Raw genomic sequence first — 22563 nt, forward strand, 5'->3', positions numbered from 1 at the left:
TACCTATTTATTTTAGCAGAGTGACTCTACAGCTCCCGTCGTCCTCTCTTTCCCCCTCTTGTCTTTGTGTTCTCTTCTCTCATCTCCAGTACGCTCTGCTTCCGTTTGTTTTCTCTTTTGCAGCTTCCCTCTTTGCTTGCATATGTGTCGGGAGAGAAAGGGGGGAGAAGGAAAAAAAAATCCAGCCTTGGGGCTACATTGCCTCTTTCATGTGAGGACCAGTGGTGACATTAAAGGCCCGCTACGTGGTCTGTCGGTTTGCATCAGCTCAGCTCTCACTGTCTGCGCTCAGGACCCTTGTACGCGCTTGGCACTACACTCGATCACTCCCAGGCTCGAAACGTTGGTTGGTAGAGAACAACATGCCTGCACCCGCTGGCTGTAATTGTGCAGATATATATGCACTCGCAGAATTTTTTAAGCCCTCACACCCAGACGGTTTGAGGCACATTGATGTTTAAAGGCTTAAGCATAGAGGAAGCTTGGTTAATGGCAGTTGAGTCAGCGGCTCTCGCTCTCCTCCCTTTATGACACTCTGACCCAGTTGTACGAGTCCCTCTAACGTGTTTGTTTTTAAGTAATCTAAATGGTACATTCAACATGACTCGGCAGACAAAACAAATCAAACCGATGATCTCCAGGAGCAGAGAACCAGACCAAACACGCAGCCAAAGAGCAGATCTGATGATCTGCAGACAGAAGAGAGTAGGTCAGGGGGAGTCTCTTCCTTTTCTTTTCATTGTCAGTCTTCATATCTGGAAGTGCAACAGACATCAAGACAGTTTACAGCAACTCTGGACAGTCTTCTTAAAGAATCCGTATGTTTGACCTACAATACCCACACTTGCTCACAATCCATCTTTGGATACTTGGCTCCGAACAATTGAAGTTTTGGCAGAAGACCATACATCTCCATCCAGATATTTAACACATTTCTTTCATTTCTAATTTGTATTTTGCATGAGTAGGCGTTTGAAGTGGTTAGATTCAGATCCCGGAAAATTGGTATGTCGAGGCTGTAAGGACGATGAAGAGCGGGCACACAGACATAACAACAGCTGTGATGTGAGTCTGTGTGTTGTCACACCCAGGGACAGCGACTGAGTGGCTGTTGGAGTTCAACTTAAGATGCTAGCTACAAGCCCCAGCAGGCCCTCGGCCCAGGGATGAAACAACAGCTGACACACACTTTGTGATGTAACCTGTTTGTCTTCCCGTGTTCGTAACTCTTGTCTGTCCCTGGGTTTTTCAGCGTTGTAGTGAATTCAACTGCACTTACTTCAGAGTGATGAGAGGTGAACATAGTTAACACTGCAGGATATACACTTGCTAATTAACTATAGGGACTAAAAAAAGGGAGGAAAGAGTTTAAACGGATCTGAATGTGTCAGTGGTTACGTGTAGCAAAAGTGTTGCTATTAACCACCCAGCCAAATTCGAATAATTAAAAATGTCAACACGTTTATGAAATTAGATGTCAAAATCAGGTAATAATGAGCAAGATTCTCAGCTCTGTGTGTGCTGAAGCCACGCCCAATCTCTATCTCTCCGCTAGGGGTGCAGGGTTGTGCTCAGGGTGGCCTCAGCGTGTCATCGAGCCACCGTTTAGGACCGCCCACAAATTCTGGACTGAAAACTGGTGAAAAAACCTCTAACTCCACATTTCAGTAATTTATCATTCCAGGTCTTTTCACATGTTTTGCAACATATTTAATGTATTTTAAAAAGAAATCTCAGAATTGTCTTTACACAGACTTTAGAGGGTCATTGTCAACAATATTCCTGATAATTATAGGTACTGCATAGTGTCAAACTGAACAGCTCTTTCATACTGTTTAGCAGACGTGAGTTTGAGGTTCTGATCAAATATTCAAATATTTTGACCATTTTCACCACCTCTTTCATATTATTTAAAGTAGGCTACATTAGATTTATCCAGATCTACCTATTAGCTGGCAACGAGTGAGCACGTATCAAAAAGGCAAAGACGACATTGGGCGCTCTGTTCATTTTCTTAAATTAAATCCAATCTAATATTGCACAATAGTGCACAAACGGCAGCATGTCAGGCCACCATAAAGTTGAATCAATGCCTCTCTGGCACGTTCTTATCAGCAGCTGAATATGATAAGACCCCATAAACGTAGGTGTTATTGCAGGACTGTTGTATCTGATTAGCAGCACATATTACCACCGCCAACTTACATCTATTGTCCCCTTTTTGAATAAAAGTGTTAGCAGGTGACAAGGTGTTTGTCACCCTCTTGCTGTAGGTCAATACGCAGTTTTAATCTTTCCCTCTGGATAGACGATGGATGTGTCTGTCGCAGAAAATAGGATTGCAGATTAATTGCTAATGAGCCATACTTGAAGGCAGTTGTTACTCTGTTTATTTCGATCTGTCTATGTTTTGTGGCATCAGCGCTTTCTTGTAGTAATCAAGTGACCTCATTCCCTGATAATGAGAGAGGGAAAGGGATGTGATGGTTCCTCATACTGTCACTCCCCTCACCTAACAAACACACAATAAATAAAGAGATTTTTTTTCTTCTGTCTGTTTGTTGACATTCTTAATACTCCACTTCTGGCAGGCTCCTGCTGCTCCCATCTGTTCCTCGCCAAAAATCACTAGAGTCACAGTTGATGTAAGGATTTGCAGAAGATTTACTGTTAAAATGCAGCCTGTGTTTTATCCCTCCTCCATGTTGCCATTTGACAGCGATTAACTGATGAGACTGACCACCTGCGTGTTATCATCTCTCATCTCGTTCCCTTCACAGCCTGGTTTTCTGTCTGCCGACTTTATAATCCCACCGAAGGCACCGCGCTTTCTTTTCTGATGGATTCAGACTATTTGGAAACGCGTGTAAAATATCCCTTTGGATCAGAGGACAAAGAGAGAGGTTAGATCACATCAGAGACATAAAGTCAAACATCTTTTTTTTGAACTGATGGTGGGAAGAATGAGAAATGATCCACCCTCCCTCACTCCCATCTTCCCCCATTGGTTGTGAGCGCTGTGGTCTCCTTAGTTACAAGGGTGGGGACAGGAAGCACAGTGCATGTTATCTTCTCCAGTCACACTGACAGACAGAGCCTTTCCTTCCTCCCTCTTCCTCTCTTGTTTCCTCTCCTGACAGCTGGACCTTTCCTGGCATTGTTGCATGACGGACGTGGCAGCTGTGTAAAGGGGTAGACACAGTTGAGATGTGTTGAATAGATTAATAGTGCGCTGCACTTTTTAGACCCTCTGATCAGTGGCCCTGCAGTGTGAGCTAACAGTTATTCTGCTGGTCTTTTGAGGTATTTCTTATATCCTAACAAAAGCAGGCCTACTTACAGGAAACGTCTAACTTTTCAGGCCCCTGCAGGTTGTAGCCAAAGGAAAGGGATACCCCTTTTTCACAGGCCAAAGGAAATGATTCCAGGGCAACAGTCGACAGAAAACGGGGCCATGGACTGCTTTAACAATCCACAGACATATACACCCCGTCAGCACGCATCCTGACTCTTCATCCTGTTATTCTTCCCATTCCTTATCTTGTATTCTCACATCTTGTTGAGCTCACAGCATGCATCCTGTGCTTCATTTTATATAGCATCCCCTGCATTGTGTGTGTGTGTGCCTATGCAAGTGCGGAAGGATACACGTTTGTATGCCTGGGGCCTCAGTGGATAACACGGCCGTGTGTTTCTAGACGCCTTGATAGTTTGTGTACATCCAGCGAAACACTGCGAGACGAGTTAAATGGGTTAAAGCAGAGCGAGAGAGAGAGAGGGATTCTTGAGCAGCATCTCGCAAGCGCGGCTCAGGTCTCACTTTTGTTTGTCTGCCTGATTTCACTGGCAGGTAAAGTCTGTGAAATGAGTTCCCACGAGATGCAGAAGAACCAACAGTCTGCTTTTGGCTGTTTGTGCGCATGCTTTGTTCACTCTTTGACTTGAGTGTTTGTGTTCATACTAATTAATCCACCAGTTTTGACTGCTCCTGTCATAACTAAACATAGCTTTCAGTACGCATGGAACCACGCAGATGCAGCTTATATCTTATGGAAGTGGAAGGTCTGCTTCCTCGTCGTGTTGTCGCTCAGGCTATTTATTTATTTTTATTTTTTAAACCATTTTCAGCTCACGAGGCTTCACTCTTAAAGCCAGCCTGTTAAATGACTATTGCTGTGGCTTCCAATTTAACGCTACATATCGCTCCCCCTTTAGATGGCAAAAGCAGCAGTAAAATAGCCTATCTTCACTTGGTATTTTAGAAGCAGCCTGAGTCTGCATTCGTGTGCATTAGGTCAGCTGTTTTAGCTGAGCCAGGGCATCGGGGCTGCTTTTCAAAGGTGAACCGAGGAGAGAGGAAGTATTAGCACATAACTCTCGCTTCTTCTGTGCTGGAGTAGAATATTTTCGCAATTGCTGAATAATTAGCAACATTATGAAACTTCCCTGAGAAGGAGCATTCTGTTAACAGCCACACTAACACTCCTCGGTGCTTCCTGTAAGGGGAATTGCGTCTGTGGGAGTGTGTGAAGGAAAGAAAACTGTAGTTTTCTGTCTTGCTCAATTGCTTTGGGGGTGTCGCCCATAAGTTTAAGCGTGCGCGAGTGTGCACGCATACGCATGTTTCACCCCAGGATCCTGTTGAAAGTCCCCCTCACGCAGAGAGTAATGAACGTTGGCCCCTTGCGGCAACCATTAAGAGTAAGCCATTATGGTTCAGTATCGAGCCAGCCCTCCCTGCCAGTTTCACCTCACTCTATGGTGGACCCCACTGAGTGCACAAAACTGGCACTCCTATGGCTCATTGAGCTGCCAGCGTGCCCCCCCACCAGCGCACAGTCTCATAAAGCAGTTCCACATCATCAAATGTGATGATCCCCCGTTCTAATTTTAGTCTGAAGTCTTAATAGCTCAGCAGATTCTGTCTGAACTGCTCATTTCGCTGTGGTGTTGTGAGTGAGGAGGATGGGATCGTTCTTTGCTACTTTTTAGGCATGGTGTAAATTACACGGACTGTATAAATAAAAATAGACGTCGTCTCTGTGACCTGTCACACATAGGTTTCTGGGGAGCCGTTGTGCAGCTCAGTGTGGTCGGCTCTGGTCGTTGCCGCCTCAGCAGTCCTGACTTCACGGGTGGAGCTGAGGAGGGCCAAATGAAGTCTGGTTGCTGAAAGCAGCTGCCTGTGACGGCACCCACCTGTCACTCAGAGTGGCTGCACTCTTAATTATGCATAGCCTTAACCCTGAATATAATTTGAACCAGTGAGTCACAGAAAAATCCACCCCTAGCACAGCTTTCATGAAGTAGGAAATTGGCTATAGAGACCAAAATCTGTTTTTGTAGCATATTTTTTTTGTATCTGCTGTGAAGTTTGGCATTTTAATATGGGGGCTTATGGAGATTGACTCACTCTTGAAGCCAGGTTTAAGTGGCCATTTAAAGAACTGCAAATTTTAGCACTTGTTTCTCAGCCACAGAGGTTGTCCTTTTTAAATGACTTACCCTCGTAGTTGAGTCAAATGTAACTGACTGGCTATGAGAACACCCTTTTGTAAAAAATGTGTCTGTACTTTTAAAATATTTAGTCTTTCCAGTTGATAGCTGAATAATTGATATGGGGTTAATCCAGAAACATTCAATTTTTGGAATATGCTAAAACAATAATTGTTCTTGTGTTGGCTTTAACCACACGCATCCAAAAAAATGGCCTGCCCGTCTTTCTACTTCCATATTACCAATCCAAAGACACTTGGCATTGACCAGTGGATGAAGCAATCAAGTGTTTGGGCATCTTCCGAGAAACAGCCTTAGTAATTAGTAATTTAATTTTTAAGACATGTACTAACATTCTTGGAGGCTGCCAGTTTCAGGATAGAAAGATTTTCTTGGACTGTTCAGGGAATCTTTGTCGATCCCACCGTCTTAAGACATTCTGTAACGCTGTATTTTTTGGCCACGTGACAGTTGTTTAATGACTTTACCTCGCTGATTATCGCGATCTCAAAATTGGCACCATAATGCATTCTCAAGCCTGAGTTAACTGGCCTACTTTAGAGCCATGTTTTCCAGGACAATCACTGCACCTGTTCATCTGTCACTGCTGGTGCCGGAGTTGTCAAGTGACAGTAGCCCCTGTAGTCAAAGGGTAGCTTTAGTTTCGCAGGCGCTGTTTGCTGCTGTGCAGAAGTAGAAGACATTTCGTCAAATGTAAGACAACTTTTTACAAATATATTTAAAATCTAGGCTAATAGTATTTTTTTTTCTTTCTGGAATGAATGGAAAATACATTCCCAGTGTATCCGATCCCTTTTGTCCCACTCTGTCGCTATTTCTGTTTCTTTCCCGCCTCCCCTCAGCTCTGCCTTTCCTATGGCCTCTCTCTCCTTGTCTGCGCTGTCTGTTTGCTTTGTTTAATCACCAAACTAACGTGCTATGACACGTTCCTATAGCACACCGTCACCGCCGCTGCCAGCAGCCACAGAAAGCCACATTCAGCTTGGCACTTCTTCGCCTTCCTGCATGCAGTGCACAGTGACAGCCCCAGAAAACATTGCATTTGCCACCGGTTATGATTAATGGCTTTGCTGATTGCGGTTCTTGGCCATCACCACACCTACACGTTCTGCTTTTAGCATACATATTCTCAGGGGTTCAGCCAGAATAGAGGAGGAGGTAAACTGTGTGTCCAACTCCTCGATGTTTCTGACATAATAAGGAATGCAGGGATGAGATAGGCCGAGGGTTTTGATGGAAAGAATCTGAGAGGAACCGACCTCTAACCAAAAACAAGTCTCGCTCCTTGTGTTGCATATTTTTATACTAAAATATAATGTTACATCATTTATTTGTAATAATCCTGATGTGAGAGTTGCTGCGATATTCACATTTTGGTTTGCCTTTTTGCAAACGACATCTTCGTGGCAGACGTTTCCACTGCTGTCAATCATCACAGTAAAATATTTAACCAGCACCAGAGTCGAGGGAGATTGCGGGGTTGATGTGCAATAGAGAGCAATCTGCGTTTTTTTTCCCCTCTGTCTCTTTGTCAGTAAAATAAATACGTGGCAGCGGCTAGTAAAGCAAGGTAGAGGAGAGATGTAGTGCTATTTGCTGCTTGTTTCCTCCTGTATTTGTTTAGCAGATCTCTCTCTAAGGCTGTTTCCCACCTCCTCTTCCTCGTGGAGTGTTATTTCTGTGGGTTCTCTCTCTCTCTCTAGAGAGCCCTGCCTCCAAACACACAAAAGCTCATTAACTCATGTGTGTGTGGGTGTTTTTTTGAAACGTACAATATGCACTTAAATTTGTGTCGGGGCAGACACATTTCTGTGCACTGTCGGACCATAGCTAAACGGTATGCGAGTTGTTATCTTACTTGTGTGTTTTCAGGCAGCCTCAGCTCATTATTGATGATCAGTGAGTGGAACATGCTGCTTTCGGGGAGGTAGTCGGCTGGTATATAAACGTGCATGCATTGCCTGCTTAACCCAGTATGTATATTTACTGCAATTTCCGCACCATATAGTGTGTGTGTGCGCCTTTTTATTTAAAAATAGAGATTGTGTCTCTCTAAGTGTGTGTGTAAGCATTTTATTGGTGTAAAATGCATCAACCGTCCGTTTCCCCAATTTGGATGAAAGCATAGTTCCTCTGTGTCCTGGCTTGCCATTTACCCATGAGATGAGTAAGCATATGTGTATGTGTATGGGAGTGTTATTCTGTAATTTAATTTTTTTTTTTTTTTTTTACCTCGCAAAGGGAGGAGAGAATCCAGAAACCTTGTTACGCCAGCCGTTTATTTAGTGGCCTATCTACTTAAAGACCTGACGCTGGAGCTTTTTACCCAGCCTGCCTTAGGAGAATCCCTGACACACAACATAAATCTCTCCCTGTGGTTGCCAGCAAACCGCACCGTCATTTCTGTCTAGAGCCATTTACACCCCCTCAGCCTGTTGGGACCAGAGCTGATATCCACATCATGTCAGGGGTACAGGAAGTGTGCGGATGTGTCGCTGTAAAGCAAAGCTGAGACGTATTTTATCAGCACTATTTCGAATTAAGTTGAAATACATTGCGAGCGCATTAACATCAATAAGGCTTATATTAAATTATTAAGTCTGTCTCACAATGCTCACAGGCCATATGTACGTGTTCCTCCTGTTTTTATACCGCCTGTGAAGTGATCGCGTGGTAGTGCAGCTCCTATGTAAGACATGGCTCATTAAAATCATCTTTGCCAAAACGCCAAAATGCTGTTGCACGCCACAAGTTCAGGCAAAGTTAATATGATGCTTCATCAGTTTTGGTTTCGTCAAATCAAGTTTGTATTTTCCAGTTTTTTTTCGCACACAGTGCAAATGACCTCTTTGTGTTACTATCTCTCTCCCACAGCTCAGCAAGGAAACGCTTAAAGAGGAAACGGAAAACACAAAAAAAAGGGGGAATTTTGTGCTTAAAACGACTAATACATTTGGAACATGCCCAATAAGTAATCTAATGAAAACAAAAGACAGTGTGTGTCTGTTTTTGTTCCCGGCTTAATTGCAAAACTATTCAGATGTGAATAGACATTATCGAGTGGGGCTCGAGCACATCCACAGCAATAAACACGCCTGCGCCGTTCATTATTGCCTCTTTTCTCTCTGAATCTGCGGTAAGGGGCTGCTTCAAAGCCACGAGAGGACAACTTGCACCCCAGTGTGTTTTAGACTACTGCAGGTAATAGACACACTTGGGCAATGCTGTCGCAAATGAGTCGGGGTGTTTGATGTAGCCATATCCTGAGACATAACATTGCCTTAATTGGACAGTGTTGATCCCACAGTTCTCGGCTGATGCTTGTCCAGTGTTGCTTTTATTTACTAAGAAACCATATTCTTCCTTCCCCCATAAATCCGTGGTTCATAGGGTCACAGAGTATCATGAATATGTGTACTATCACATTCCCACTAACAAATATATATATAACTTTTAGGATCTACAAATTATAAACAAGCTAGTGAAGTACTCTGGCTACAAGATGTTAAGACTAAAGTTCTGACGCGTACTCTGAAGGCAGAATATTTCAAATTTAAACCTAGACACATGCTGTTCTTAACTCTACTGATAATACAGCGTACACATTAACGAACAACAAAGGGTTGTGCAGCGTAGGTCTACCCTTAAATCAAATATTAGGAAGTAAAAATAAGACAGAAGCGTGAGGACATATTTCTTTTTCCCTCACAAAGAGGGAGGGGGAGAGAGAGGCAGCTGTGAGTTGACGATAAGACCCAGAAATGCATACGTTTTCATGGCTCAGTCACCCCCACCAATGCGCACTATACTTCTGCTTCTCTGCTTTAAAAGAAACCTCCGTCTTTCATATGCTTGGCCTGCCAAACCCCTAAACTGTTGAAGTGGAGTGTCGTCTTGGATAAAGTCGTCTGTGCCGTGAATAAAGGGCAGGAATGCATTAAACGCCCAAATCCTTTCGCTTGCAACGGGTACCCGGGCTTTGTGATTGCTAAAGTGCACAGCTTTAAAGTGAAAAGGCTTGTTCCTCGCCTCAGTCTTGTCTCACTCAGCACCGGCAAATTTAGGTGTATCTGTGATTGCTGTAGATTTTTGGACATGACCACCACATTTTTAGGTCTATATTTATCTCGGCTTCCAAGCTGCTTTCCCCCCCCCACCTCCATCGTTTAAATCATGTATCGACCATGCATGCATGCACGTGCAAGCAGGAAAAAGATGGAGGGATTTTACACTGAAGGTTTTTGATCTTAAATCCCCCTAAAACAGGGAAGACTCGCCTGGTCTCTCTGCAGAGTTGGAACATTTGATCATTTTGGCTTGAAGATTAATTGGTGTAACACTCAATCTGTTTCAGGTGCCAGATATTATCAGGCTGATACCAGGCATCACAAGGCATCTAAAGCTGCTTTCCTCGGGCAAAGCTGATCACACTGATTATTCACCCATTACATTTTTTTTGCTCTCTTCCCCACACACACATCTATGGACAGATGTGCTCTGCATGGTCAGAGGACGTTTTGCTCTGAGCTACAGGGTGAGGACAAAGCAGTTATGGAGCAGGTCTATTTTTGGGCTCTTAATGGACTTGTTCCCATTCTCTAGTGGAGCAGGTCTAGCTGAATGATCTTCACCACTCTTAAACCTGATTACAATACCTCCTTCTAGGCTACATTGTCTTTAATTTTACTCTGCCCTCCGCCTATCTCTTTGCTCCACCTTTGATCTCTCCTCCATTCCCCAGGTTAGCCCTCATGCTGTGTTTACATTCATTAGATTATGTAAGACAGAAAGGGGCTGCAACATCAGAAAATAGGGATACTGTTCAGCTGATACAGTAACCAGTAATTACCTTGTTCTCATGACTGATGCGGATAAATGAGTGTCACATTTTTGTACTTTGAAAAGAAGTTCCTAACCTGGGAAAAACAAGTGTAGTGAACGCAGATGGATGACCAGTCACCACACATCAACACAGCAAAATCAAAAACAGTCCTGACTCTTCAGATATTTGCTTTGGCTTTCATAGAACATAAAACCTATCAAACATTTTGATGAATTCAAAATAAATTTTGCAGGCTCTAATTTTATTATTGGAATAATACAAAAGCGTGTACATTTCCCATCATGGACTAGTAATTTATCAGCATCCCTAAAAATATTCCTACCTGTTCTTTCCACTTGTGTCTTTCCTCTCCACGTCTCCTCTTCTTTCGAACCGCTTCCCTCGATTTCTGCCAGTGCTGCTCGAATGTGATCATGTTTTTGGCATCAGGCTAGGGTAAATAAATGAGAAGCTTCCCAATCCCGTGATGCCAAGTTCACGGTGGCTGACTCCGTCAAATATCGCTCATTCAGATGAGTAGATACACTTGATGGATGTGTTTTTCTCCAGTCCATTCTATCTTTCCCTCCCTCGTACACACGACCCTCCAGCCTAGGCCTAGATCTGCTTCGCCTTATCAAGGGGTAAACGTCTGTGTGGGTAAAAATCTGGCACGGCAGGGATAAAAACAATTGTGATGGGAGCTGAACAAAGGGCCTCATTATGAAGTTTTCGCTAGGCATGCAGCATAGCCTCATTAAATGATATCAACACATTTTATATTGTTTATCGCTAAATTTAATATTTGTACTGCTTAAGAACTTCTATATTTACTGGAGCCATTAATGAGTTTATATCTTGGAGCTATTTCCTTAGCCGTAACACACTGAAAGCATCTGCCAAATGCATTTTGAAGCATGACCAAAAATGTACTTGTGCTCCACTTTCAAAGCTTTCAACAGCATCTCATGGTCATCTTCCTCAACACATGCTGTTTGGTCAGCTGTCACAGAGACAGATCAGCTGTGACCTAAGTATAAAGCGTTTGTCATGTGGTCAACAGGTGGTCATGCGCGTTACAGTCTATCACGTTACCAAAGTTTAATACTTAGGTCACATGACGGCAAGCTTGTGTGACAACAGTCAGCTGGTTGAAAGCTCTTAAAAATTCTAGTAAGTGGACCTTGAGTGTTTTTTTTCAAGGTCAAGCCCTAACTTAACATCCACCACACTTAAGTGTAAGTGGAGAGACTCCTCAGCCCACTGCCTCTCAAACCCCTTCCACCAGCCGTTCTCCTTTTCCCACATCCTTCCCTTTGGGCACTCGATTCTCCTCCCTCCATTGCCAAGATCACCAAAGAAGATGAGGAGAAGCCGTCTCTTTTATTCGAGCCTACAAAGGGCAGACGGATCCGCAGCCACAGACTGTGACATTTTCTCTTTTTTTCGCTGCAGATTTGAGAAGAAAGGGCAGACAATGAGAGAAACAAAAAAAAAACAGATAAAATAAAACGTGTATTAACTTCGATTGAGGCTGAAAAGAGCAGCGCAAGTCAAGGGGAATACAACCGCACTCTGCTTGCTCAGCATTGCGTTCATAATTCTCCGCCGTCTTTTGTCTCGTCAAACCTTCTTCCTCTCTGCCCTCCAACTGCACTCAAGGTTGATTTTTGTTTCTTCCTGACAGATATCTGGCTAAAACTCTAAATAGAGATATTATGATCTCTTCCCATGTCTGTCTGTGTGTGTGCATCCAGCCCCCCCCACAGATAAAATAGACAGCTCTGACAGAAAATGCTGTTTATGTGTGCGTGTTTTTGCTGAGTCAGGCTGTGGCTGACGCACAGAGCTGAAAGATGGCTCAAAGGGAGTAACAGGGCCTGTTAATGCCCTTCATTTAGCCGATAAACACGTACATACTCCAGATTTCTGCCATCTAATGCCAAAGTTTAAGAAAAGTTCTCATTTATATCAGCCTGCTCTTTTCTTACTCCAGCCGAAGACAGTCTTCTTCCTTTTTCCTCTTTTGTCTGCTCTCTCCAAGATAGTAATCCTCAGGCTCCCTTTCTTGTGTCTTTCTTACAAAATCAGCCTTTTCTGCCGGGGTGGACAGCTAGACAAATGATTTTGTCGGCCGCGCAAGGCAGGGGGTAATTTTTAGGTGAGCGCAGCGCTTCAGAAAAGACTTGCTGCACTGAAATTAGAGGTTGTCAAATGCCGCACGTCTCCACTGATGGCCCAGCACGGCCCCCTTATGTTAATGTGGCATTTCAGCAGAGGAAATTAGGGAGGGGGGGGGTTGCTGCCGGCTGTTGGGTAGCATTGTCACATGTGCACACTTCTCCTTTTTTTATTTTCCCCTTGTTCTCTGAAGGATGAATGTTCTTGGATGCAAATAGCATACATTTGCCTTCATTGTAAGCTCTGTGCAGAGAACTCATTTTCTAACCTCCAGAACATTGGCTCCTCTTTACCCATCACCGATGTCTCCTACACACATGCTTAGCCCACCAGTGGTCTGTTAAATAGCTCTTCTGTGCTTATTAATGTTAGCTTGAAGAGACACAGCAAGTAAGGCTCAGGGTAAGATTCATAGTAAACATGAGCATTTTATTTAGTCGTGATCTTCTTTTCCAGATACACCAACGATGAGTCTCTTCAACCGCGAGGCCATCATGTTCAAGTTTTATAGACTTGTGGGTTCTTTTGGACACAGGATCATTTCTAATTAACTGTGCTGTTTTTCATATTCCCAGTACTCTTTGTGCTTTGCTCTTCTAATCTCCTCCCTGCATGATGTGTCACTGCCAAGCCCCTCGTTCACGTACACAGCCTGGATGTGGCCCGAAACTCGGTCTCGTCGGTTAGGACTGATGTAATCCGTTCTCTGATACCATGAGGATGAATTCATCTTAAGGGAGCGCTGGGAGTGTTGCGCTGAGGTCATGTTGTTTGGGAAGGAGCCGCTCTGCGCAGAGTCTCCTGGCTTGTTTGCACGGCGCAGATCTGTCCCGCTGGTGTTGTCCGCACAGCTGCAGGCCAGATGTTGTTGTGTATCCTTGTCAGTGTCCGTGAGCCCATCAATCACACATTTTCGGTCTGTCATAGAGTGTGTCCAGAGAAAACACTTCCAGCTCAACAGGAAAATCCCACAAACTGATTCCAGGGCTAAACCATTATTCTAATTTAAAACAAAGACAAAAGCTAAAATCAAATTAATCAAGTTTGACCCAACCCAATTTAGCTTTAAGGTTAGGGCTCAGAGGTCAGGCTTGCTCCACTCAGGGCATCTATAGTGGAGTGTCAGATTCCCCAGCTAGAGTTTAATATAGAGCTCCCAACTGCTGGAAAGTCCCATGGGAGATGGAAACAGTGCCTAACACCCGCCCGCACTCCACCACACACACATCATTCCTCGAGGCCCCACCAGCCCTACCATTTTGTTTCAGCGGTGTCACAGTTGTCCTCGCAGATGCCTCTTTTTTTTTTTTTTTTTGAATCACGTCTCTTCTACCCTTTACTGCCAGTTTAACATTTCGGTTCAGCGGTGGCATGACTGTTTGCATAATGAGTGCAAACGTGGGAAGTTGGAAAGTGCGACACGAGTGTGTGTCCCCTATTAACGGGTGTTACAACTGCAGTCGTCGATCCTCATCCAACTGTGACACACTCACACACACACCGTATGAACACACACACACACACAGGGCGGGGGGGAGGATGAATGAATGCTTCTTTTTTTTCCCCACTCAACCTGCACAGCACAGCATTCCTCTGCGTGTGAGAGAGAGAATTTGTGTGAGCTATAGTCAAAGTGGGGTTTGTGTGAATTAGTGTGGAGAGTGTGTGTGAGAGAGGGAGAGGGAGAGAGGTCCATTAGTTTTATCTGACAGAAGGATCAGATCTGAAGGCATGTACCTGAATCTGAGCGATTCTCTGCGTCTCATCTCCCCACCCGCCCAGCTGCTCGTAGTCACATACGCAACTCTATTAGACAACCGCCAGGCAGAGAGGAAACGCGATGGCCTTAACCCCTAAATAATGCAGAACTTAACTTCTGTCTCTGATCTATAGAATAACATACCCACAATCGTACATTTACTGTTTTTCAGTCGTAGCAGTTTGTTTTGAAAAATTGCTATTTCCTGCAGGTATTTAAGAAGCATCCATGCTTGGCTGTCATATACTTTCACACTGACGGGCTATATAATTTTTTTTGTATCCAAATTCACACAATTGTTGGTCTATAAATGACAAACAATACTCAAGGGCAATTGACAGATTTCTGTTGTTTTTCCCAACATAGATTTATATGCTACATTAAGCCTTTGCCCAGAAGTCAAAATCAATATGACAGTGATATATCAAACACAAGGAGAAATAAATGTTTGATTGTTCTGCTGCTTACCATATCCGTACGTGTTTCTGTGTTTCAGAGATCAACAGAGTGCGTAAAGACATGTACAGCGACACAGTGAATGGCCTTGTGGACAGACACCCTCTGGAGCTGCCTGAGCCTATCGGACCCATCGTCCACCTGCAGGAAAAACTGTTCGTGCCTGTCAAAGAGTACCCTGACGTAAGTAGCTATGGCAACCGTCACGGTGACGATCATTTTTGTGTGTTTTTAATATTTACAGATTGTGCTTTTTCCGTTTTTCTGCAAAATGTTCGTATCAACAGCTGTAATAGAGTCACGTTTCGTGAGCCTGTGAACACATCCGCACACATCTTCCCGCCTTAGGCCATAAGTCTTTGTGGTGCGCCATCAGTGGAATGACAGCTGCCAATAGTTCAGCGATCTGTCAGCACCGAGCACATACCTGTTGTTTCTCTCTCTCTTGCGCGCATTCTTTCTGTTGTGCATGCTCACTCACTCCTTAGCGCTTTCCTCTCCTCTCTGCTAAACTTTTTTTCTTTCACGTGGTAAACACGCAACTCCCTGTTTCGTTAGTTCGCTAAACGATAGTTGCCGGACTCACAGAATGTGTACCAAGTTGTTAATGGACTACAGTTTTTAGAGCTATATCAGGTGGCTGTCCAAAACATGGCATGCTGGGGTGTTTATGGGCCAACTCAGCAGCAGATTAGTACTGCAAGGGAGAGAAGGAGGGGATTGAGGAGAAGAGTTCCACGAAAAGTAAACTGCATAATTCCAGAAATATTCAGTCGAAGGAGGTGGAAATCTTTTGGGCGGACCACTTGCATTGATTAGAGCCTTGGTGTACAGCTCTCACATGGAAAGACACACACATTTATATGTGCGCGCACACAGCTTGGCAGCGATTTCTACACAGTGCAGCACTGAATCAGTACCAGTCTGAATTATGACAGTTGTGTTTTTGTGTGTATGTACGTAGAAACCCTGTAGAGAGCGAGCGTCTGTGGAATATTTTGTCCACAGTAAGTCAACCGCCATCCTGTCCTCATGCCAATCGTCAGCACACACACACACACACATACACAGACACACGACCGGTCATGTCGCGTCTTGCAGAGCAACGTTTCTCTTCGTAATCCTGGCAGCTTGTAGTGAGAAAATGAATGGAGGGAGGTGACGAAGGATAACGCACACTGTGGAGCAGGGCAGGGCCTAGCCGGGCGTGTATTGCATTTTCCCCCTGACAGAATTGATAAAGGGCACCAGGGACTCGGCTTAGCTCCGGCTGACCCTCAGACTAGACCCCACCCTCTGAGCTCAAGCTAAATCAACCAACCACAGCCCAGTTTTTTTTTTTTTTTTTTTCGTCTCTAGCAGCAGGACATCAGGTCCTTGAACTGTCCTCTAACTAACTATGAGAATATTATTTGCGCTGGGTGCTGCTTTTGTTTGTTAATTGGTTTATTGGATTTCTTCTCTCAAAAAGAAAGTGTGTGTGTGTATGGGAGGACTGACCATGTCTGGGATGTGCAGTTGTTTAGTTAGAATTTCATTGGTTTCTGAAGTTACTGTACATTGTGTTGCCACATGATTTATTTTCTGTCTGTCTGATACTGTGGCCTTCTTTCTGAAATGAGCTGTTCTTTGTAAACCACCCTATTTGAAGATCTCAGGGCGATGCCCTTGCCCTTTTCATTACTAATGAAATCTCTGTATTTTGTGTGTTTGTTTGTGGGTGTGTTTTGAGGTAAACCCACAAATGGCCAAATACATTTTATAGGAGTGAGGGAGGTCTGTGAAAATTTGTGGAACAGCGGTTGACACCTGTGGCTGTAAAGACACAAATGTAACCGACACAGGCATAAACACAAACTATTTAAAATTGCAGAATCCTCAGATGACCTCTGTTTCATTTGCTTGACTTGCTGTGCTGCTCCTCTGCACAGAGCGGGGCTCTAACTCAGTATTGTGTTTACGAGCTGACATGAAAGCTACTAAATTAATTAGGTTTCCCCCTGGTGGCCGAGATGACTCACTGATGACCTTAGCAGACAAATTTATGCACACACCAGCATTGCACAAAAAGGATGTGCGAGCAGAGACAAATACGCATCCAGGGTGATGTTAAAAAAATGGATATATTTCACTCGGACAGTTTTCCACTCTGTTTTGGCGCACATACACAGCCCCTCCACCAAGTCTAGTCATTAAGTCTGCAGGAAAACATGAAAATGCCAGATAGCTTTGTTTTATGTAGATGTGATGATCGGAACCAGGGGAAATCAGCAGCAGCTCTAAATGGATTTTATTTTCTATTTCTGCCTCTCCCAGCTCTCAGAAAATATACAGGCTTTGTGCCGAAATACTGGTTACACTAAAACATATGTGTTCGCATGTTAACACATTTGGTTGATTACATGCACATAGAGTACATTTTTATGAGGTTATATCCTTTTTTTTGGATTGAGAGTCAAAGGTATTTGTATGCTACCAGTTAGGCAGGTGATCCTTTTGCACACACTCCTTTGTTTTCACTGCTGCTCCCATTGCCCTTTGCAATGTAAAGCAATTGAGGTGCGAAGGAGGAGAATGAAATTTGGGGTTTCATTATTTGACCAGCAGATAAAGTGTTGAACCGAGCTTGTTTTGGGACCGGGCAGTTTTGAGAATTGTCGTCTAAACACAGGGCGAGCTACGGTTTCTCAATTTCAAGTTAGGAGGGTAAAGAGTGGAAGCGTTTAGTAGAGGACTTGGAGCGCAGATGATGTGGGATGAGTTTGAAAAGAGAGAGAGCGAAGAAATGATCAAGGAAAAGAGGAAAAATGTCACTTCCTATCCCCATCTGCCCACTGCTAAAAGGAGAGGAAACTGTAATGATGATTATTAGACTGGGGAATATTTTCCCCCTCTCATATTTCCGTCTGATTTCCCAGATTCCCCTCGTCTAAAAAAGCCTATGCAGATGCGTATGCGTGCGCGTCTAAGTGTACGTGTGTCTCGCTGATGCAATTCCAGGCTCTCCCAAGAAAGCAGGAAACGACGGTCCAAGTCTCTGTTTTGTGTTCCTGGCGTCAGTTCACCTGCCATGGAAGATTTGTCATCCTTCATACTGTTTCCCCATCTTTTCCACATTTTGGCTTATCATCTTGGGACACCTGCCATCGCAGTTTCCACTTTGATTTTAAAAACATAACTCCCACTTACATTTACCCGCCATATCCTCATGCTGAGGTCACACTCGCTCGATGATGGGGGCTTTCTTTGTCTCACCTACGCGTCCCCTGCTCTCGTTTCCCCAGTAGATAATTAGATTGTCCTGGTGCCTGGATGCAGTGCAGCATGTCAATTCTACCAAAATAACTTGCCTTGCCAGCATGCTTCCACCCTAATTCCCTTAAGTGTGTCCCTCCTCTGGCCTGTGTGTGTGTGTGTGCGCTTGCCTGTGCGCCCCACATCTGTCTGTAAATGTGTTTGTGTGTTAGGCCTGTGTCTCTATCACTCTGTCTGCCCGTTTGTCTGTCTACCGGCTCCCTCACCGTTCTTCAAAGTCAGCCATTTCCCGATGTCGTCAGTGGTGCAGAGCGCTGTGAAGCGTCACCGTGGTGACTGCATCTTGACTGACAGCTGAGTCGCAGGCTATCTGATAACTTCAACCTTCAATTAAATGCTATCTGTGGCTCTGCTTTTCTCCCGAGCACACACTCACACACACATTGATAGGCAGCTGACTGACAGCTCAGCATGTCATTTCCGTTGACCTTCAGGCATCTGATAGGATGTGTGACATGTCTTTTAAGTTTGTCTCTGTCTCCACTTTATTCCCTGCGTATTTGTATTTGCCAACTGTGGAGTGGAGGCAGGTCACTGGGTAGTAAGAAATGCTCAGGAGGACGACACCTTTGCTGTGCTGACTCCATGAAATGAGACCCTCGGTTAGACGTAAGCTGTTGAGCAACTGCAAAACAAGTCTGAACTCCTTTCACCAGCTAGTAGAGGCCTAAAAGAAGAGAGTCATATACATAGGTCAAGCTATGCAATATAGCTCTGCCATGGTGTAGTTTGCATGATGTTTAGGGGGGTTGTCATGGGACTTTAGTGTGTTTACCTCACTGCTAGAATCCTTTAAACGGACTTTAGTGTGTTTACCTCACTGCTAGAATCCTTTAAACCTACCCAACCCCTAATTTCTCCCCTTCTGCTCCACCTGTCACATCCAAAGTAAACACCCTCAGAGGAACAGATGTTTGATCCCCCTGTGTTTTTTTTTTTTACATTTTTATTTAGTTATTAGTCCTGCGTTTTGAAGACAAATGAATCCAATTGAACGCCGCAAATTACTTGTCTGCTTAACAAAAGCCATGGGACAGTTGATCAATATAGGTGCGATGCATTCAGTTGTCAGAGAGAGGAGATTGTTTTCTGTTGTCGTTCATCGGTGTATTAAAGCTGGAAGAAAGCTCCTCATGAACTATGGCTCGTCTCACTAATTTAAAAATTTGAATGGTGCCTGTTTTTAAAGTTGAAAATGATTTACAGAATAAAAAGTGTAACTAAAACGGGAAATTAAATACTATGCACATATATAGGACAAAAATATGGGTCGATAAGTAAGACTATTATAAACTATTAAATATTTGCTCAAATATTAACCCAGTGTTCATGAACAACTATCACTCATTCTGCAAAAAAATCTAAAATAAATCAAAAGTATATTTGTGCTCTTCAGTTCTAACAATCAAGATTCAATTTTAGTTTGCCTTTCAGTGAATCCTACTGTGATGGGATAAAGATGTTTAGGAATGACGCACAATTCTCATTGTTTGGATTTTTTTTTTTTATTTAACCACATGCTCTGTGTGTGTGCACATGTGCTGCTTCGGTGCTTTCCTTCGACTGCAATGCACAAATTTTGAGATATCAAAAAAAAACAGACTCTGGTGATTTAAGCAGACAGGATGTCCTGGACCTTTTCTGTTTCACTGCAGTAAAATTGCCTCGACCAAACCATCCAGTTCCCTGCACAGGGAAAGTCATTAAGCTTGTTCCCATGAGGGTGTCATCACTTATCATGCCAGCTCCTGATATCCTTCTGACCCCCTTAAGTCATTACGAGTCCTGGAAATGTACTACCTCACACCTCACCTCGCCTCACCTCGCTGATAGAATGACAGAGTGGAGGATTTTGATATCTCTAGCTGGCCAGCCAGCCATGCATCATGATGATAATTTTATGAACGGATGGTTTTCTAGTTGGCTCTTTGATGAGGAGGGTAATTACAATGATAATTTAAACAGAGGACTCTATTTGTTGTAGTCCGTTAACATGACGGAGGGCAACAGTGTAAGCTGTTAGATGTGTATTTATAACCGCACTAATGCCAGCGATTGCTCGCATGTTACCGACTTGTGCCTGGACGGTGTTGAATGCTTCCTTGGCCTGTTCGTCTCTGCGGTGGTTAAGCTGAGAGGGCAGAGAGGTGAAAACAGAATGAAGGACAAAGGAGGCAGGTTGACCACACAGGCATCAAAGCCTGCACAAAGGATGCAGTGTCGCCTTGTACAAGCGTCTGTGTGCAGAGACCAGATCCCACTGATACAGGGATTTTGAGACCAGTGTCAGTGTTTTTGGGGTTTAAACGGTGTTATGCATCTCCAGTATTGGTCATCATATTCATTGTTTACATAAACACGTCTTTGGCAATGATCTAAAGATAACTGCAGCCAATTCCACAATGTGTTTCATTGAAGAGTCGTGACAGAGGCACGTAACATGGAGACGCTTGCTTCACCGCCTAAAATGTTTCAGCAACAAGTATAAACACTTGAGCTATGGTTTACAGAAATCTGAGGTAGTTGTAAACATACATAAACACTGGATGTTAGTTTAGTCAACAATAGCCAGTTTCAGTGCTGCGGAGGAAGTTTGGACGGTGGTGCGAGTGGTCCCGTTAGGACAATAGCAGCTGAGTGATAGCCACCATTTTAGGTTGTTCTGTGCATCTGTATAAATATGTTTGTTGGGTGCCGGTCAGCTGATGTATTAACCAGCGGATAAGTGTGAGTGGAATGATCTGATTGCGGATCAGCTGATGCCTGATCCAGATACTGTTTCCCCTCTGCTGGATGAGAAGGTAGCACAGCATGGCTAGCATTAGTCTATATCTTTTTCAGTTCTGACTTGTTATGACTAACTAATGCTCAGATTAATATTGAGCAAGAAACCAAATGTTATTTGAGATCTCCCTGCTTCTAATTCTTTTATTTTTCCCTGTCAGCTTCTCGCTTATCTTAAAGTTTACAACGCTCACGTCTTCCAAACTTCCGACATCAATCTTTACGCTTTCCATCTCTCCGTCTCCCCTTTCTCTGGATTTTCACCCCGCCTGTAACCCCGAAATAAACCCAAACAAAATTATCAAAGGAGCCATGGATTAGGCGCTAAACGCTGGATGTGCTGAATAGGGAGCTTTGAAGTCTATAGGGCTCTGAGGCTAAAATGTCACCGCTGGAATCTAAGTCTAATTTTCACTCCCTCAGCCTGACCTCCTCTGTCCCTCCTGTGGGGAAAGCAAGCAAACCGCTGCAGGTTAGGCACCTGTGTGTGCTCTCCATCAACATTTTCCCTCCCTTTCGTCTTTTTAGTCTGATTCAAAAGATATGTATAGTTACTGCGTGCCCGTGTGTGGGTTTCGGGGGTCAGGGCACAAAGCGAAGGCTAAGATTGATTAATTGAAGCCGGCTGGAGGTCAGAGAGGTTGTGCGTAGTCCACAAGAAACTAATGCACTATGTGGGAATGACAGATATGCGCCTGTGTACTAAGAGAAAAAGGAAAAGGAAGCCCGCTCACTTTGCAGAAACTGAAAAAAAGAGGTGTGGAAAGAGAAGAAGGGTGTTTTGGCAACCTATATCCGTGTTCAGCTGCCCTCCAAGTACTGTAACTTGAAGTGAAACAAGACAGAAGCTGTCTTAGGTATGAGGGGAAAGGGGGAGTTTTGTTTTATCAAATGGTGAAGCCATTCCTTTGGTATGTTTCACAATGATGCTTTGTAACATTAAGGGAGGGTTAGAATCAAGTGAGTAAGAGGAAGAGGAAAGACATGTGGAGGGAGAGACGGCAGTGCCTGGTGTAACCATCACCTTGTTTTCATACATTGCACTGAACGAACTGTTCCTAACACTTTCATAAACCTGTCGAGGCCAGCTAATAAGTGATTGGTATTCTCCTCCTGCCCTGGCCCTGCTCTTCAATAAGCTCGGCGGCACACACAGCCCGAGCCCTCAGCATGATCTCATTTCCTGTGTCTCCACCACCACAAACAAACGGCGTCAAAGGCACAATTGTTCTCTCCCTCTCTGAGCGTTGTTGGTGGAACTGCTGTTGTTTCTCAGTTGTTCGCACAAAAACAAAACCCCCTGTGCACATGCAGACAAAACCCTCGTGACCGTCAGCTCCGGGGTGTCGAGGGTGTCTGCAAGAGTTCACTGCATACATTGTGGTTTCTCTCACACACACACATTCGCGCTCATAAAACACGTGACGTAGATATGCTCACAACATAGCCCGGCTGTGAAGTAGCGATAACTGGGGCTAAACAAAGGACCTTTAATGTCAGTGTAAGCCCTTGTCCTGAAGGGGGCTTTGTGTGTGTGTGTGTCTTTGTAACAGCCTTTCCATGTTTGCACACAAATTCTGTTTATATACACGTCTGCACGTCTCTTTGTTTGTGTGTGTTTTTGAAAAAGACTTGAAGAATATGAGACTGAAATAGAGAAGTGGGGGGAAAGAGTTTGTTCACAGAAATGGTCTCGGTATCTCTAATCTTCTAATGCTGTAAATGAGCA

General features: G+C 44.0%; 1 protein-coding gene across 6 annotated transcripts in view; it reads left to right on the top strand.

The window, feature by feature from the left end:
- Positions 1–22563, top strand: part of qkia (QKI, KH domain containing, RNA binding a) — a 75727-nt gene that overhangs the window by 11939 nt on the left and 41225 nt on the right. For all 6 annotated transcript variants that reach the window (XM_010757013.3, XM_010757011.3, XM_010757015.3 and 3 more), the window contains exon 2: positions 14776–14918. In XM_010757013.3, the coding sequence (XP_010755315.1) occupies positions 14776–14918 (143 nt within the window). The remainder of the gene's footprint in view (positions 1–14775; positions 14919–22563) is intronic.

This window comes from Larimichthys crocea, chromosome XXIV (genome assembly GCF_000972845.2).
Source record: "Larimichthys crocea isolate SSNF chromosome XXIV, L_crocea_2.0, whole genome shotgun sequence".
Classification (NCBI taxonomy): domain Eukaryota; kingdom Metazoa; phylum Chordata; class Actinopteri; family Sciaenidae; genus Larimichthys; species Larimichthys crocea.